The sequence below is a fragment of the Carcharodon carcharias genome, chromosome 20 (assembly GCF_017639515.1).
Source record: "Carcharodon carcharias isolate sCarCar2 chromosome 20, sCarCar2.pri, whole genome shotgun sequence".
In the NCBI taxonomy this organism is placed as follows: Eukaryota; Metazoa; Chordata; class Chondrichthyes; order Lamniformes; family Lamnidae; genus Carcharodon; species Carcharodon carcharias.
The window spans coordinates 112,882,768-112,901,609 of NC_054486.1; the positions used below are offsets into that span (position 1 = coordinate 112,882,768).

At 43.9% G+C, this 18,842-nt stretch overlaps 1 protein-coding gene across 6 annotated transcripts in view; it reads left to right on the forward strand.

Annotated features, from left to right (window-relative positions):
• Positions 1-18,842, forward strand: part of pomt2 (protein-O-mannosyltransferase 2) — a 117,800-nt gene that overhangs the window by 3,517 nt on the left and 95,441 nt on the right. For 2 of the 6 annotated variants that reach the window (XM_041214578.1, XM_041214579.1), the window contains exons 2-3: positions 6,250-6,334; positions 12,621-12,725. In XM_041214578.1, coding sequence (XP_041070512.1) covers positions 6,250-6,334; positions 12,621-12,725 — 190 coding nt within the window. Of the gene's footprint in view, positions 1-1,931; positions 2,074-6,249; positions 6,335-12,620; positions 12,726-18,842 lie in introns of all 6 variants that reach the window. The other 4 variants (XM_041214575.1, XM_041214581.1, XM_041214580.1 and 1 more) reach the window with 4 other exon arrangements.

The following is an 18,842-nucleotide window of genomic DNA, read 5'->3' on the forward strand; positions in this document are numbered from 1 at the left end:
CCTGATTTTATTCTCTGTCCTACAGCATAGCTACTGTTAGGGGGCCTATAGACTACTCCCACTGGTGTCGTCTTCCCCTTGTTATTTCTTACCTTTACCCTTTTGGATTCTACATCTTCTGATTCAAGATCATTTCTTGCTATCGTACTTATTCCATTTCCTACTAACAAAGCTGCCCCACCACCTTTCCTTCCTGCCTGTCCTTTCGATAAGTCACATACCCCTGAATATTTAATTCCCAGCTCTGATCTCCTTGTAACCATGTCTCCGTAATGGCTATAAGATCATACCCATTAACTTGTATTTGTGCAGTTAATTCATTTATTTTGTTCTGAATACTACATGCATTTAAGTAAAGAGCCATTCATTTTGCCTTTTTACCATTTTTTTTCCCCCTTCAACCCTATTTGCTTCTTTTTTTAATGTTTGTATACTCTGTCCCTTACTGTCACACTCTGGGTATCATTACCTGAAAAGCTACCATGCAATGCTGCCGTATCCTTTTGCTTTGTAAGCATATGTATCCCCTTTCCTGAACCCTTGCCCCCTCTATTTAGTTTAAAGCCCTCTCCACAGCCCTAGTTATTCCCAGCAGGGTTAAGTGAAGCCCATCCCACCGGGACAAGAGCAGGGAGGTTATGATGAGCTTATATAAGACACTGGCTAGATCCCAGCTGAGTATTGTGTACAATTCTGGGTGTCACACTGTAGGAAGGATGTGAACGCATTAGAGAGGGTGCAGAAGAGGTTTACAAATATGGTTTCAGGGATGAGAAACTTGAGTTATGATGATAGATTGAAGAGGTTGGGACTGTCATCTTTGAAGAGGAGAAGGCAAAAAGGAGATTTGATAGAGGTGCTCAAAATCATGAGGGGGCTGGATAGGGTAGATGGGGAGAAAATGTTCCCGCTTGTAAAAGGATTCAGAATGAGAGGGCACAGATTTAACAAAGTGATTTGCAAAAGAAGCAAATGTGATATGAGAAAAAAAATTTCACACAATGAGTGGTTCAGGTCTGGAATGCACTGCCTGGAAGTGTGGTGGAGGCAGGTTTAATCGAGGCATTCAAGAGAGCATTAGTTGATTATTTAAATAGAAACGATGTGCAGAGTTACAGGGAAAAGGCAGGAGAATGGCACTAAATCATAATGCTCATTTGGAGAACTGGTGAGACTTGATGGGCTGAATGGGCCTTTCTCCTGCGTCGTAACAGTTCTGTGATTCTGAGAGGTGGAGAGTTTTAGGGATGGACTTCGTGAGCTTAGGGCACTGGCACCTGAAGGCAAGGCCACAAGTGGTGGATCGATTAAAATTGGGGATGCTCAGGAGGCCAGAATTAGATGGGTATAAAGATCTCTGAGGGTTGTAGGCCTCGAAGAGGTTTTAGAGATAGGGAAGGGCAAAGCTATGGAGTGATTTGAAAACAAGGATGCAGATTAAATCCAGTGAGTAGAAGGCTGAGGGCGTTTGGAACATGGTGTGAATTATGGTACGGGCAAATAGACTTTTGAATGAACTTAAAGTTTATGTAGGGTGATAGGAGGCCAGCCAGCCAGGAGTGTTTTGGAATAGTCAAGTTTAAAGATAACAAAGTCATGGATGAGGGTTTCAGCAATTGATGACCTGATGCAGGGGTGGAGTCAGATGATGTTCAAGAGATGGAAGTAGGCAGTCATGGTGACGGAGTATATATGTGGTCAGAAACCTAGCTCAGGATGAAGTAAAACACCAACAATTGGTTCATCCTCAGACAGTTGTCATGGAGAGGAATGGTGTCGGTGGTCACAAAAGTTTGTAATGGAGATTGAAGATGCAGCATTTGGTTTTCAAAATATTTTGTTGGAAGAATTTTCTGCTCCAGGGGCAGCTTGACTGTGAAGTTGGCTGAGTGACAGGAAATGGAAAGTAATGGTGAACATTTGCTTTTCAGACTGGAGGAAGGTATACAATGCTGTTGCCAGGAGCCAGTATTAGGACCAGTGCTTTTCTTGACCTACAATAATGATGTACAGGGTACAATTTCAAAATATCCAGATGACGCACAACCTGGAAGAATTGTGAACTGTGAAGAGGTTAGTGATAGACTTTAAAAGGACATAGACAGGCTGGTGGAATGGGTGGACATGTGGCAAGTTAAATTTAATGCAGAAAGTGTGAAGTAGTACATTTCTGTAGAAAGAACAAGGGTACTCAATATAAAATACACAGTCAAATTCTAAAGAGAGTGCAGGAATAGAGACCCGAGGGTATGCGTGTACGAATTGTTTTAAAGGTGTCGATTCAGGTTGAGAAAGTGGTTAAAAAGGCAGACAGGATGCTGGACTTTGCAGAGTACAAAATCAAGGAAGTTATGATGAACTTCTGTATACTCTGTTTTGGCCTCAACTGGAGTCCAATTCTGTGCATTGCACTTGAGGACATAAATACTAGGCTATTCAGCCTCTTGGGCCAGCTCCACCATTCAATAAGACGATAGCCTCAACACCGTTTTCCTGCCTGCTGCCCCCGCCCTCCCCATGCCCCGTGCCCCATATAGCACTTGTCTCCCTTGTAAATGAAAAATCTATCCATCCTGCGCACTGATGAGCAATTTGGTGCAAAAGAAGCCACTTGAAAGCACTGATAAGGACATCTTCCATCACTTTGTTGATGACTGAGAGAAGACTGATGGGACAGTAATTGACCAGATGGAATTTGTTCTGCTTTTTATGAACAGGACATACCTGGACAGTTTTCCACATTGTTGGGTAGATGTCAGTTTTGTAGATGTAGTAGAACAGCTAGGCTAGTGTGGGAGAATAAAATACATATATAGAATAACAAAGGGCTAAGTGGTTAAACCATAGTGGAATACTGCAACGAAGTGTCCTTGCACCAGTATTAGACAAACCTGCGCTGTCAGCTATTGTGGAGGAATGAAACCAAGTATAATGAACAAACTACCAAGCATCCTTGAAACAAAGCTAGTATGTCTGTTATCAGCACATGAGACAGGGCCTAGTCACGCCATCTGTTGTCTGTCCAGATGACTAATCGCCAGATGGGCTACTCAAGGTTTTTGTGTAACTACTCAAGGTTTTGTGTAATTATAAACTAAGATAGAATAATTGTATGCATGCCAAAGATAAAATTTCAAGGTTATTAATTACAAAGGGTCAAGCAACGTTGTAAATTGCATGATCTTTATTACGCACGCTTTTGCTATAACTATGTGTGTACTCTGATGCTCCTCAGAGTGTCGGCTAGCTCAATTGTACGCTGCTGGGCTCTCCGTGATATCACAATTTAATAAAGACTTCCGAGACAAACCTCCTGGGTCTGAGTGTTCACTCCGTTTTCCACGACAGCTAGGAACGTGGCAAGTTCTGGAGCATCAGTCTTCGGGTCCACAACCAGGATGTCGTCTTTGCAGTATCTAGTGTCTTCAACCATTTCTTGATAATATGTAGAAGGACTCAAATTGGCTGAAGACTAATATCTGTGATGGTGAAGACCTGATTGGAGGAATTCAAGCATGGAGTTCTGGACAAGATGGACTCAGATTTGGGAGACAACAACATGTTCATAGTTCTTCACCTTGGTTTTTTGCAATTTAAATGAACACAGAATTTATACCAGTAGCACTCTCCATTCTGGACAGGAACCCATCAACTTCACAGGAAACCCCTGGAGTGAGATTTATAAACAGAAAGTGCTAAATTGGATAGATTTCGAACAGACCTAGCAACTCAAGACTGGGCATCCAAAAGGCACTGTGGGCCATCAGCAGCAGCAGAATTGTACTCGAACACAACCTGTAACCTCATGGCCCAGCATATCCCCCACTCTACCATTACCATCAAGTTGGGATCAATCCTGGTTCAATGAAGAGTGCAAGAAGGCATGCCAGGAGCAGCACCAGGCATACCTAAAAATGAAGCTATAACACAGGACCACCTGCGTGCCAAACAGCATAAGCAGCAAGTGATAGACAGAGCTAAGTGATCCCACAACCAATGGATCACATCTAAGCTCTGCAGTCCTGCCACATCCAGTCGTAAATGGTGGTGGACAATTAAACAACTCACTGGAGGAGGCTGCTCTACAAATATCCCCATTCTCAATGATGGGGGAGCCCAGTACAGCAGTGCAAAAGATAAGGCTGAAGCATTCACAACAATCTTCAGCCAGAAGTGCTGATTGGATGATCAATCTTGGCCTCCTCCGGAGGTCCCCAGCATCACAGATGCCAGTCTTCAGCCAATTCGATTTGCTCCACGTGATATCACGAAATGGCTGAAGGCATTGGATACTATGGTCGCTGACAACGGCAGTAGTACTGAAGACTTGTACTCCAGAACTTGCCATGCCCCTAGTCAAGCTGTTCCAGCACAGCTACGACACCAGCACCTACCCGGCTATGTGGAAAATTTCCCAGGTATGTCCTGTACACAAAAAAGCAGGACAAATCCAACCCGGCCAATTACTGCCCCATCAGTCTACTCTTGATCATCATTAAAGTAATGGAAGGGGTCATCAACAGTGCTATCAAGCGGCACTTGCTTAGCAATAACATGCTCACTGATGCCCAGTTTCGGTTCCACCAGGGCCTCATTGCAGCCTTGGTTCGAACATGGACAAAATATCTGAACTCCCAAGGTGAGGGGAGAGTGACTGCCCTTGACATCAAGGCTGCATTTTGCAGAGTGTGGCATCAATGATCCCGAGCAAAACTGGATTCAATGGGAATCGGCGGGGGGAGAAAACTCTCCCCTGGTTGGAGTCATACCTAGCACAAAGGAAGGTGGTTGTTGGAGGTCAATCATCTCTGCTCCAGGACATTGCTGCAGGAGTTCCTCGGGGTAGTGTCCTAGGCACAACTATCTTCAGCTGCTTCATCAATGACCTTCCTTCCATCATAAGGTCAGAAGTGGGGTTGTTCGCTGTGCAGTCATCAATTTTCAGCACCATTCGCAACTCCTCAGATACTGAAGCAGTTCATGTCCAAATGCAGCAAGACCTGTACAATATCCAGGCTTGAGCTGACAAGTGGCAAGTAACATTCACACCACACAAGTGTCAGGCAATGACCATCCCCAACAAGAGAGAAACCAACCATTGCCCCTTGACATTCAATGGCATTACCATCACTGAATCCCCCACTATCAACATCTTGGGAGTTACCATTGACCAGAAGCTGAATTGGACTAGCCATATAAATACTGTGGCTACAAGAGCAAGTCAGAGGCTAGGAATCGTGTGACGAGTAACCCACCTCCTGACTCCCCAAAGCCTGTCCACCATCTACAAGGCACAAGTCAGAGGAGTGTGATGGAATACTTGCCACTTGCCTGGATGAGTGCAGCTCCTTCAACACTTAAGTAGCTGGACACTTTCCAGGACAAAGCAGCCCACTTGATTGGCACCACAGCCACAAACGTTCACTCCCTCCACCACCAACACACAGTAGCAACAGTGTGTGCCATCTACAAGATGCACTGCAGGAATTCACCAAGGCTCCTTAGATGGCACCCTCCAAACCCACGGCAACTACCATCTAGAAGGACCAGGGCAGCAGATAGATGGAAACACCACCAACTGGAAGTTCCCCTCCAAGCCACTCACTATCCTGGCTTGGAAATATATCGCCGTTCCTTCACTGTCACTGGGTCAAAATCCTGGATCTCCTTCCCTAACAGCACTGTGGGTGTACCTACACCACATGGACTGCAGTGGTTCAAGAAGGCAGCTCATCACCACCTCCTCAAGGGTAACTAGTGATGGGCAATTAATACTGGGCCAGCCAGCGAAGCCCACATTCCCATGAATGAATTTTTTAAAAAAAAGTTCAAGCTGAGTTAAAGAATGGTGGTGCGGTATTTATTTTTTGGAGTGAGATTTGATTAAAATAGGTTACATTTTCAAGCCTGATGAATGAGACATGAGGTCACTCTCGATTGGTACAAGGGCTGACTGAAACACATGTTCCAATGAATCGACCCCTTTTACCCTTTTGCATATATACAGGAACTGACACTGGAAACACACGTGGACTACCAAATGGGAGTAAATCAACTTCTTTTACTCGCTCTGTGCTGTACTTGTACAGAAGTTGACAGGGAAATACAGGCTGTACATTGCCAAGTGGGAGTGACTTGTTACCATTTATGCATTGTGTACTGTACGGGTATTCACTACACAAGCTGCTCTTAGTCTTTTTTTCCAGAGATTAATCCTATTTGAAATCAGTGTCTTTTTTTTCTTTGCAGTTGGGATGAAACTCACTTTGGAAAAATGGGAAGTTACTATATCAACCAAACATTTTTCTTTGATGTTCATCCTCCACTTGGTAAGGTATGGATTCTCACTTTTATATAAAAATGAAAATAACAAAAAAAACACTTGCTGAGTAAAGAAATTACTCCTTGCATCTCTATTGGATCTGTTAGTTACTGTCATGTGTTTATGGCCCCTTGTTCTGGATTCTCCCACAAGTGGAAAAATTTCCTCCATCTCTACCCTGTCCAAACCAGTCATAATGTTAGATACCTTTTTAAGTTTTCTCTTTTTTGACGACTAAAGCCCTGGCCTGTTTAATGTTCCCTAATAGCTGTAATCTCAGTTCTGGTGCCATCTTTGTAAGTATTTTTTGCACTTTCTCCAATGGTTTTGTGTGCCTTATTTATAATATAGAGAACGTGGTATTGAGTCCGAGAGGAGAGAGGCAGCAAGAGCAAAGGGGCTACAAAGAGAATGGAGAGGGAAGGCAAGAGCAGTGGGGTTAGGCACTTCTAGTCAGAGTTTGAATTCAGAAAGAAAAATTGAGGTGCGACATCACCGGGACACAGGTAGGTGATAGGCACGTGGGTATTTCTGATCTAAATTCGGGAATGCACCTGCAAGCCTTTTTTAATATAAAGCAGGGCTTATCACTGCTAATAAGGTGTACTAAGTGTTAGTCGGGATTAAAGTTTTTGTAACATTTATTAGTGAAGTTTATAAATAATAAGGATTTATTAACATTGATAAAGGTTTATTTGCAGTCGTACAATTTATTAGTAGTAGCAAGTTTATTAACTAACAGAGAAGTGGCAGGGATGCTCCAACTGTGAGTGCACATTCTGTGCTCTGTATGAACTTGAGGATATTTCCTGTATTCTGGATAACCGTTTGTGCAGGAAGTGTCATCAGTTGGAGCAGCGTGAGCTCCGGGCTTTGGAACTTGAGCAACAGCTGAAGTCACTGCAGTGTGTCCATGAGGTGGAGAGCCATATAGATGGCGCGTTTCTAGATGTGGTCACAGTTTATAAGTATACAGGAAGAGAGGGAATGGGTGACAACCAGACAGTCAAAAATAAGCAGGCAAGTAGTGCAGGAGTCCCCTGAGTCTGTCCCACCCCCAGTATTCAGTTTTGAATACTGGTGAGGATTCATCTGGGGGTGCCGCCTTCACATTGAGGGTACCCTCCATTGTGTTGTGTGGCACTACCACCATGCTAAATAGGATAGATTTCGAACAGATCTAGCAACTCAAGACTAGGCATTCATGAGGCGCTGTGGGACATCGGCAGCAGCAGAATTGTACTCGAACACGACCTGTAACCTCATGGCCCGGCATATCCCCCACTCCACCATTACCATCAAGTTAGGGGATCAACCCTGGTTCAATGAAGAGTGCAGGAGGGCATGCCAGGAGCAGCACCAGGCATACCTAAAAATGAAGTGTCAACCTGGTGAAGCTGTAACACAGGACTACTTGTGTGCCAAACAGCATAAGCAGCAAGTGATAGACAGGGCTAAGCAATCCCACTACCAACAGATCAGATCTTAGCTCTGCAGTCCTGCCACATCCAGTTGTGAATGGTGGTGGACGATTAAGCAACTCACTGGAGGAGGCTGCTCCACAAATATCCCCATCCTCAATGATGGAGGAGCCTAGCACATCAGCACAAAAGATAAGGCTAGCATTTGCTACAATCATGAGATAGAAGTGCCAAGTGGATTATCCATCTCGGCCTCCTCTGGAGGTCCCCAGCATCACAGATGCCCGACTTCAGCCAATTTGATTCACTCCATGTGATATCTAGAAACAGTTGAAGGCACTGGATACTGTAAAGGCTACGGGCTCTGACAAATTTCGGCAGTAGTACTGAAGGCTTGTGCTCCAGAACTTGCCATACCCCTAGCCGAGCTGTTCCAGTACAGCTACAACACTGGCATCTATCCGGCTATGTGTAAAATTGCCCAAGTATGTCCTGTACACAAAAAGCAGGACAAATCCAACCTTGCCAATTACTGCCCCATCAGTCTACTCTCGATCATCGGTATAGTAATGGAAGGAGTCATCAACAGTGCTATCAAGCGGCACTTGCTTAGCAACAAACTGCTCACTGATGCCCAGTTTGGGTTCTGCCAGGGCCACTCAGCTCCTGACCTCGTTACAGCCTTGGCTCAAACATGGACAAAAGAGGTGAACTCCCAAGGTGAGGTGAGAGTGACTGCCCTTGACATCAAGTCTGCATTTGACCGAGTGTGGCATCAATGAGCCCTAGCAAAACTGGAGTCAATGGGAATTGGGGAAAAGTCTGGTCAGAGTCTTCCTAGCACAAAGGAAGATGGTTGTGGTTGTTGGAGGTCAGTCATCTCAGCTCCAGGACATCACTGCAGGAGTTCCTCCAGGGTAATGTCCTCGGCACAACCATCTTCAGCTGCTTCATCAATGACCTTCCATCATAAGATTAGAAGTGGGGATGTTCGCTGATGATTGCATGATGTTCACCATTCACGACCACTCAGATATTGAAGCAGCCCATGTCCAAATGCAGCAAGACCTGGACAATATCCAGGCTTGGGCTGACAAGTGGCAAGTAACATTCTCACCACACAAGTGTCAGGCAATGACCATCTCCAACAAGAGAGAATCCAATCATTGCCCCTTGATGTTCAATGGCATTACCATCTCTGAATCCCCCACTATCAACATCCTGGGGGTTACCATTGACCAGAAGCTGAATTGGACTAGCCATATAAATACTATGGCTACAAGAGCAGGTCAGAGGCTAGGAACCATGTGACGGGTAACTCACCTCCTGACTCCCCAAAGCCTGTCCACCATCTACAAGGCACAAGTCAGGAGAGTGATGGAATACTTGCCACTTGCCTGGATGAGTGCAGCTTCCACCACACTCGAAGCTTGAAACTGTCCAGGACAAAGCATCTCACTTGATTTGCACCACATCCACAAACATTCACACTGTCCACCACTGACGCACAGTAGCAGCAGCATGTACCATCTACAATTTGCAGTGCAGAAATTCATCAAGGCACCTTCTAAACCCACGACTATTACCATCCAGAAGGACAAGAGCAGCAGATAGATGGGAGCACCACCACCTGCAAGTTCCCCTCGAAGCCACTCATCATCCTGACTTGGAAATATATTGCCGTGCCTTCACTGTCGCTGGGTCAAAATCCTGGATCTCCCTCCCTAACAGCACCGTGTGTGTACCTGCACCACATCGACTGCAGGGGTTCAAGAAGGCAGCTCATCACCACCTTCTCAAGGGCAACTAGGGATGGACAATAAATGCTGGCCCAGCCAGCGAAACCCACATCCCATGAATAAAAATATAAAAAAGCCAAGTGCATGACACCACGGGTGGCTCAGCATTACAGGGAGGTACCAGGAAGAGTAATAGTGATGGGTGATTCTGTAGTTGGTTGGACAGGCGTTTCTGTGCCTGCAGACATCAATCCAGGATGGTATGTTGCCTCACTGGTTGTCAAGGTTATGGATGTAACTGAGTGGTTGAAAGACATCCTGTAGGGGAAGGGTGAACAGCCAGAGGCCATAGACCACATGGGTACCAATGACTTGGGTTGAACACAGGATGAGTTCCAACAGACCGAGTTTAAGGAGCTAGGAAAGACATTAAAAAGGTAGTAATCTCTGGATTACTACCAATGCCACGTGCTAGTGAACGTAGCGATAGGAGGTTAGAGCAAATGAATGCATGGCTGGAGAAATGGTGGAGGAGGGAGTGCTTTAGATTCCTGGGGCATTGGGACTGGTTCTGGGGAAGGTGGGATCTGAACAAGCCGGACAGTTTGCACCTCACCTGGGCCGGGACAACTGGGGGAGGTTTGCTAGGGTTTTAACTAGTTTGGCAGGGGGATGGAAACTGAGGGTGAATTCAGATGGCACAAAATCAGCAATATAAATGGAAGGCAGAAAGTTAGTGAATGAGAGAGCATGGGAAGCAAAGGTTAGAAAATAAGAATGAGGCATTCAAGAGGGCATTAGATGATTATTTGAATAGAAATAATGTGCAGAGGGATGGGGAAAAGACAGTGCAATAGCTCTGATCAGGTCATAATGCTCATTTGGAGAGCTGATGCAGACACAGTGGGCTGAATGGCCTCCTGTGCTGTTAAAATTCTGTGATTCTGTGATTGGCAATGCTCAAGGGTATATACTTCAATGCAAGGATTATAGCAAACAAAGCAGATGAGTTGAGGGCATAGATAGAAACTTGGCAGTATGATGTCATAGCTATTACAGAAATGTGGCTTAAAGAGGGGAAGGAATGGCAGCTCAATGTTCCTGGTTACAGGATTTTCAGTCAAGATAGGGAGGGGGATAAAAAAGGAGGGTTGGATGGCAATTTTGGTTGAAGAATCAATTACACATTTAAGGAGGGATTAACTGTTCGAAGGATCATCAAATCAGGCCATATGGATTGTGCTAAGGAACAAAATAGGGGCAGCTGCACTACAAGGAGTGTACTATAGACCTACAAACAGTCAAAGGAAGATAGAAGAGCAAATATGTAGGCAAATCTCTGAGAAGTGCAAAAACAATAGAACAGTAATGGGGCATTTTAACTACCCCAATAAAACAGTCCCCGTTGATCATGTGGAAGGAATGGAGGGAACAGAATTCTAGGGGTGATTTCAGGCAAGTGTTTTTGGCCGGTCTGTAGCAAGTCCAACAAGAGTGCGTAGCTCTGGACTTAGTTTTAGGAAATGAAGAGGGGCGGATGGAAAGAGGGGCAGATGGAAAGAGGGGCAATGGGTGAGCACTTCGGTCATAGTGATTAAATTCAGTTAGTTTTAACATAATAATGGAAAAGATAGCACAAGAGTTAGTTCTAAGTTGGGGCAAGGCCAATTTTATTAAGCTGAGGAGCGATTTAATAAAAGTGGACTGGAAACGGCTACTTAAAGGTAAATCAGTGTTCAAGCAGTGGGAGGCATTCAAAGTGGAGATTCAGGGGGTTCAGAGTAAACATATTCCCACAGAGAAAAAGTGTGGACGGCCACACCTGGAGCCCCTTGGATGCCAAGGTGCACATGGGGTACGGAAAGGCAGAAAAAGAAAGCTGGTGTCAAACACTGAGAAGTCAATACTACAGCAAGCCAAGAGGCGTTTAGGAAGTGCAGTGGTAAAACTGCCCTTCTCAAGGGACAGGCAATAAATGCTGGTCTAGTCCGTGACAGCCACATCCCATGAATGGGACGGGGGTGGGAATACCAAAAAAGAAATTAGAAAAGCAAAGAGAGGGCATGAAAGAATATTGACAAGTTAAATCAAGGAGAACCCAGAGATGTTTTGTCAGTACATTAAGAATAAGCGGATAACTAAAGAAAGAGTCGGGCCCATAAAAGCCAAAAAGGTTACATGGGATGTGGAGGCAGAAGATGTGGGTAAGGTTCTTCTTGAATACTTTGCGCTGCTCTTCATAAAAGAGGGAGACAATGCAGACATTGTAGTTGAGGAGGAGGAGTATGAAATAATTGGATGTGATAAACACAGGGAGAGGTGACATATATATTGAGAGGTCTAGCATCCTAGAAAGTGGATAAATTATCTGGGCCAGATGAAATGTACCCCAGGCTGTTAAAAGCCAGGGAAGAAATAGCAGATATTCTGACCATCATTTTCCAATTCTCGCTAGATGCAGGTGGTGCCGGATGATTGGAGGACTGCTAACGTTATACCTTTGTTTAAAAATGGAACAAGGGATAGACCAAATAATTACAGGCCAGTCATTCTGACCTCAGTAAGACAAATTATTGGAATCAATTCTGAGACACAGAATAAACTGTCACTTAGAAAGGCACAGAGTAATCGAGGACAGTCAGCATGGATTTGTTAAGGAAAGATCATGTCTGACTAATTTGATTGAATTTTCTGAGGAGGTAACAAGAAGGATTGATGAGGTAATGCAGTTGATGTGATCTACATGGATTTTAGCAAGACTTGATAAGGCCCCATATGGCAGACATTTACATTTCATAAACTTGCTAAATACCTGAAGAGGAGGAATGTGTAGGGGTGTTGGGAGATGGTGAGAGAGTGGCAGTAGGTGAATTGCTTCTTAGGAGGGCTAGTATAGTCTTGATGGGCTTAATGGCCGCCTCCTGTGCTGTAATAATTCTATGATTAGATGCTGTAAACAGCACTGCACAGTGCTAAATGCAATGTGACCAGGCTCCTATACAAATTAAACATAGCTTGACCACTTGTGAATTCTATACCCCTAACAATAACACCTGGTGCTTTGCTAGCATTTTTAATTGCTTTGCTGACCTCCATTTGCTGCTCTTCTAAATTCAGTTTCTGTTTTTCTATTCCTAGATGTTAATTGGATTAGCAGGATACCTGACTGGATATGATGGTACCTTCCCCTTTAAAAAACCTGGAGACAAGTATGAACAGCACCACTACTATGGCATGAGAGCGGTGAGAAGCGCTGGCTGGAGAAATGAGCAGGATATTGATTTACCAAATAACATACGGACATATAAATTAGGAGCAGGCCACTCGGGCCTTCCACCTGCTCCGCCATTCAATAAGATCATGGCTGATCTGATTGCTACATTCCCCTGGACCTCAACACTACATTGCCGCCTATCCCCGATCACCATTCACTCCCTTGCTTATCACGAATCATCTACCTCCACCTTTAAAAATATTCAAATTCTCCTTCCACTCCCTTTTGACGAAGAGAGTTCTAAAGATCCTCAGAGAGAAAAAACTTTTTCTCATCTCTGTCCTCACTGGGCAACCCCTTATTTTTAAACAGTGGCCCGTAGATTCTCCCACAAGAGGCAACATCCTCCCTACATTGACCCTGTCAAGGCCCCTCAGGATCTTAAATGTTTCAGTTGAGTCGCCTCAACTCTTCTAAACTCCAGTATATACAAGCCGAGCGTGCCCAACCTTTCCTCATAAGACAACCTGCCCAATCCAGGTTTAAGTGAACAGCTTCCAACACATTTACATCCTTCCTTAAATAAGGAAACCAGTACTGTACACAGTACTCCAGATGTGGTCTCACCAACACTCTGTATAACTGAAGCATAACCTCCCTGTTTTTATATACAATAAATTATAACATTTTATTAGCTTTCCTATTTACTTGCTGTACCTGCATACTAGCCTTTTGTGATTCATGCACCAGGACATCTAGATCCCTCTGCATCTCAGAGCTCTGCAATCTCTCACCATTTAGATATTTTTTTATTTTTCATGCCAAAATGGACAATATCCCACATTATACTCCATTTGCCATTGTTGACTCTGCCTAATTGCTCTGAATTTTTCCAAGTGTCCTGCTAAAATGCCTTTAATAATAGCCTCTAATGTTTTTCCTATGACAGATGTTAAGCTAACTAGCCTGTAGTTTCCTGCTTTCTGTCTCGCTTTTTGAATAAAGGAGTTATGTTCGCTACTTTCCAATCTAATAGAATCTTCACCGAATCTAGGGAATTTTGGAAAATAAAAACCAATGCATCAACTATCCCATGAGCCACTTCTTTTAAGACCCTAGGATGAGGTCCATCAGGACCCAGGGACTTGTTAGCCCGCAGCTCCAAGAATTTACTCAGTACCACATCCCTGATGATTGTAATTTTCTTGAGTTCCTCCCTCCCTTCCATTTCCTGATTTACAGCTATTTATGGGAGGTTACTTGTATCCTCTATAGTGAAAACCATTGCAAAATACCTGTTTGATTCATCTGCCATCTCTTTATTTTCCATTACTAATTCACCAGACTCACTTTCTAAAGGACCAACGTTCAGTTTGTTAACTCTTTTTTTAAAATATCTATAGAAATATCTTATTATCTGTCTTATATTTTTAGCTAGTTTTCTCTTGTATTCTAACTTTTCCTTTCTTATCAATCTTTTGCTCATTCTTTGGACAGAATATAAAAGACAGCAATCTTCTGACCTGCCACCCACCTTTGCGCAATTATATGCTTTTTTTTTTGTTTGATATTGTTTTTAATTTTTTTAGTTAACCATGGCTGGTGGATCCTCCCCTTGGAATTTTTCTTTCCTGTTAGAATGGATCTATTCTGTGTATTCTGAAGTATCTCCTTATTGTCTGCCACTGCAATTCTGTTGACCTATCCCTTAACCTAATTTGCCAGTTCACTTTAGCTAGCTGTGCTTTCATGTCCTCAATTGTCCTTGGACCCACTCTTCTCTCTCTCTCAACGTAAAATGCAATTATATTATGACCACTGTACCTAGGGGCACCTTCACTGAGGTCATTAATTAATCTTATCTCATTGCACAATACCAGGCCTAGTATAGGCTGCTGTCTGGTTGGTGCCAGAACATGCTGTTTTAAGAAACTATCCCAGAAATTCGATAAATTCCTCATCTAGGCTACCTTTGTCCATCTGACTTTCCCAGTCTACATGCAGAATAAAATCCCCCATGATAATTGTTGTATCTTTCTGACAAGCTCCCATTATTTCTCCCTTTAGGCCTGGTCCTACTGTTGGGTTACTGTTAGGGGGCCTGTACACCACTGCCACAAGTGACTTCTTGCATTTATCCTTTCCCATCTCTAGCCAAACCGTTTCTACTTCCTGGTTTCCTGAACTTAGGTCATCCTTCTCTAATGTGCTAACATCATCATTGATTAACAGAACCACCCCTACATTTTTTCTTCTCTTCCTGTCCGTCCTAGATGTCACATACTCTTCAATATTCAGTTCCCAATTTATGTCACCCTCCAGCCATGTCTCTGTAATGGCTATCACAGAAACATAGAAAATAGGAAGAGGAGTAGGCCATTCAGCCCTTCGAGCCTGCTCCACCATTTAGTACAATCATGGTTGAGCCTCTATCTCAACGCTGTGGTCCCACGCTCTCCCTTGACGCCTTTAGAGCCCAGAGATTTATCTATTTCTTTCTTAAACATGTTCAGTGACTTGGCCTCCACAGGAGGGGAAAAGAGGGGAAAAATAGAGTGAAAGTAAATGTGGTAGAGAATTCCATAGGTTCACCACCCTCTGAGTGAAGAAGTTTCTCCTCATCTCAGTCCTAAATGGTCTACCCCGTATCCTGAGACTGTGACCCTTTGTTCTAGACCAACCCCAACACCCAGCCAGAAGAAATATTACCTCTGCATCCGGTCTGTCCATCCCTGTCAATGTTGTATGTTTCAATGAAACCTCCTCTCACTCTTCTAAACTCCAGTGAATACAGGCCTAGTCGACCCAATCTCTCCTTGTGTGACAATCCAGCCATCCCAGGATTCAGTCTGGTGAACATTGGCTGCACTCCCTCTATGGCAAGTATATCCTTTCTTGGGCAAGGTGACCAAAACTTCAAACGCTGCTCCAGGTGTGGTCTCACCAAGGCCCTGTACAGCTGTAGTAAGACATCCTTGCTCCTGTACTCAAGTCCTCTTGCAATGAAGACCAACATAGCATTTGCCTTCTTAACTGCTTGCTGCACCTCCATGCTTGCTTTCAGTGATTGGTATACAAGGACACCCTGGTCCCTTTGTACATCAACATTCCCACCAAGTTTTGTGTCATCAGCAAATTTGGAAATATTGCATTTACTTCCCTCATCCAAATCATTGATATATATTATGAATAGCTGGGGCCCAAGCACTGATCCCTACGGTACCCCACTAGTCACTGTCTGCCACTCCGAAAAAGGGCCATTTATTCCTGCTCTCTGTTTCCTGTCTGCTAACCAATTCTTAATCCATGCCACCAATCCCATGTGCTTTAATTTTGCACACTAACCTCTTATGTGGGGCTTTATCAAAAGCTTTCTGAAAATCCAAATACATCACATGAACTGGTTCTCCTTTATCTATTCTGCTAGTTACAGCCTCAAAGAAACTCCAGTAGGTTTGTTAAATGTGATTTCCCTTTCATAAATCGGTGTTGACTTTGTCTAATCCCATTGATATTTTCTAAGTGTCCTGTTATCACATCTTTTATAATAGATTCTAGCATTTTCTTTACTACTGATGATAGGCTAACCAGTCTGTAATTTGCTGTTTTCCCCCCTCTTTCCTTTTTTAAATAGTGGGGTTACATTTGCCACCCTCCAATTTGCCTGGACTGTTCAAGAATCTACAGAATTTTGGAAGAAGACAACTAATGCACCCAATATTTCCATGGCCCCCTCCTTTAATACCCTGGGATGTAGATTATCAGCCCCTGGGGACTTATCGGCTTTCGGTCCCATTAATTTCCCCAGCACTATTGTTTTAGTAATATTAATTTCCTTCAATTCTTCCTTCTCATTAGACCCTTGGTCCTGGGAGGTTATTTGTGTCTTCCTTTGTGAAGACAGAACTAAAGTAGTTGTTTAATTGCTCTGCCATTTCCTTGTTCTGCATTATAAATTCTCTTTCAGGCAGTAAGGGACCTACATTTGTCTTCACTAATCTTTCTCTTTTTACATACATATTTTATAGTCTGCTTTTATGTTCCTTGCAAGTTTACTCTCATTCTTTATTTTTCCCCTCTTAATGAGTCCCTTGGTTCTCCTTTGCCGAATTCTGAACTGCTCCCAAACCTCAGGCTTGCTATTTTTTCCAGCGACTTTATATGACTCCTCTTTGGATCTAATACTCGCCTTAATTTCTTTTGTTAGCCATGACTGGGCTGTTTTTCCTGTTGTGTTTTTGTGCCAGAAAGGACTGTATAACTGTTGCAATGCATACATTCCTTCCTTAAATATTAGCCACGGTCTATCCACCATCATGCCTTTTAATGAAGCTCCCCAATTTATCTGAGCCAGCACAGCCTCATACCTTCGTAGTTTCCTTTGTTAAAATTTGGGATCCTAGTTTCCATGCCCCCCACCGTGTGCAACTGAGCTATGCATGGTGCCACGGACTTGGCTTTTGCTGCATTCCCCTGAAAAACCACCTCCCCCAGCAGTATCCAAAAAGGAAAATCTTTTGGAGAGGGACTCGCGCCTAGTGCTTTTATTCTGTCTGGTGGTCACCCATCTCCTTTCTGCCTGTTTACCTGTGGTGTGACCACCTCATTGTGCATGCTCTCCACGAAGATTTCATCCTTGCGGATGCTCCACAATGACTCCAAGCACAGTCCAGCTCCAAAACACAGATTTCGAGTAGCTGCAGCTGCAGACAGTTCCTGCACACATGGTCGCCCTGGATACTGGAAGTGTCCCTGACTTCCCATGTTGCACAGGAGGAGCATTCCACTTGGCTGAGCTGCCCTGCCATAACTTACCCTTAAATATTCCCTTTACTTTTACTTCCTCTTGTTTAGAGAATATCAAGGACAGAAGCAATACTTATCAGGTCCTACTTAACCAAGGCTGCCACTCTTTCTACTGAGAAAAGGTAAAAAATGAAAGGATCACCTCCTTCCCTCTTCACCCAACTCCTTCCCTCTCTCACCAAACCCCAACTGAAGCACTCTAATGAAGCCCAAAGCAGCACTTTAGTGCAGACGTTATTAGATCATATTTAACTTATTTCTGTTTGCGCTCTCAGTTCATCTTTTTTGTTTAGAATGCTACATACAATCAGATACAGAGCCTTAAGTTTTGTTCTTTTATTATTTTTGTAACTTCTGGCCTTGTCAACTGAATTAAATTTATACTCCTATACTCTCTGTCCCTTCCAGTCACAGTCTGTTTATCATTTTCCACATTAATACCTTTCTCTATTGTCTTTTTTCCACTCTTTGATTTATCACATCTTCTCAAATTGGATCTCTTGCCCCCACTATTTACTTTAAAACCTTCTCTACTTCCTGGGTTATGCGTCTCGCTAGAACACTGGTGCCAGTATGATTCAGGTGTAGACCATCCCAGTGGTACGGCCCCCAGTTTACCCAGCACTTGTGCCAGTGCCCCATGAGCCAGAACCCACCTCTCCCACACCAGTCTTTGAGCCCTGTATTCATCTCTCTCTGTACCCTATGCCAATTTGCACTTGGCTCAGATAATAATCTAGCGATGATTACTGTTGAGGTTCTGCTTTTTAATTTAGTGCCTAATTCCTCATACACTCATTGCAGACACCCTTTCCTGTCATTAGTACATAGATGGAGCATGCCAACTGGATCCTCCCCCTCTGACTGCAAGTTCCTATCGAGCCTTGAGCAGTGGTCCAAATCCTGACGCCGGCAAGTAACACAGCTGTCTGGACTCGCTCTTTGCTGCAAAGAACGTTCAATCCCCCTCACTGTACTACTCTCTACAACCATTACATTCCTTTCTGCTCCCCCCACTTGAATGGCTTCCTGTGCCATGGTGCCAGATCAGTTTGTTCATCTACACTGCAGCCTCCAAACAAGCTGAGGGAACCTCAAACCTATTGGACAATTGCAAGGCTGAGGTTCCTGCACTCTTACTGTCTGGGTCCCCTTACCTGCCTCATTTGCAGTCACACCCTCCTGTCCCTGGCTTCTGACCAATTCAGAAGACCCTATCCTAAACGGTGTGACTACTTCCTGATACAAAGCATCCAGGTAACTTTCCCCCTCCCTGATGTGTCACAGCTGTCTGCAGCTCAGCCTCCAGCTCAATGAGTGAATCGCAAACACTTACTGTA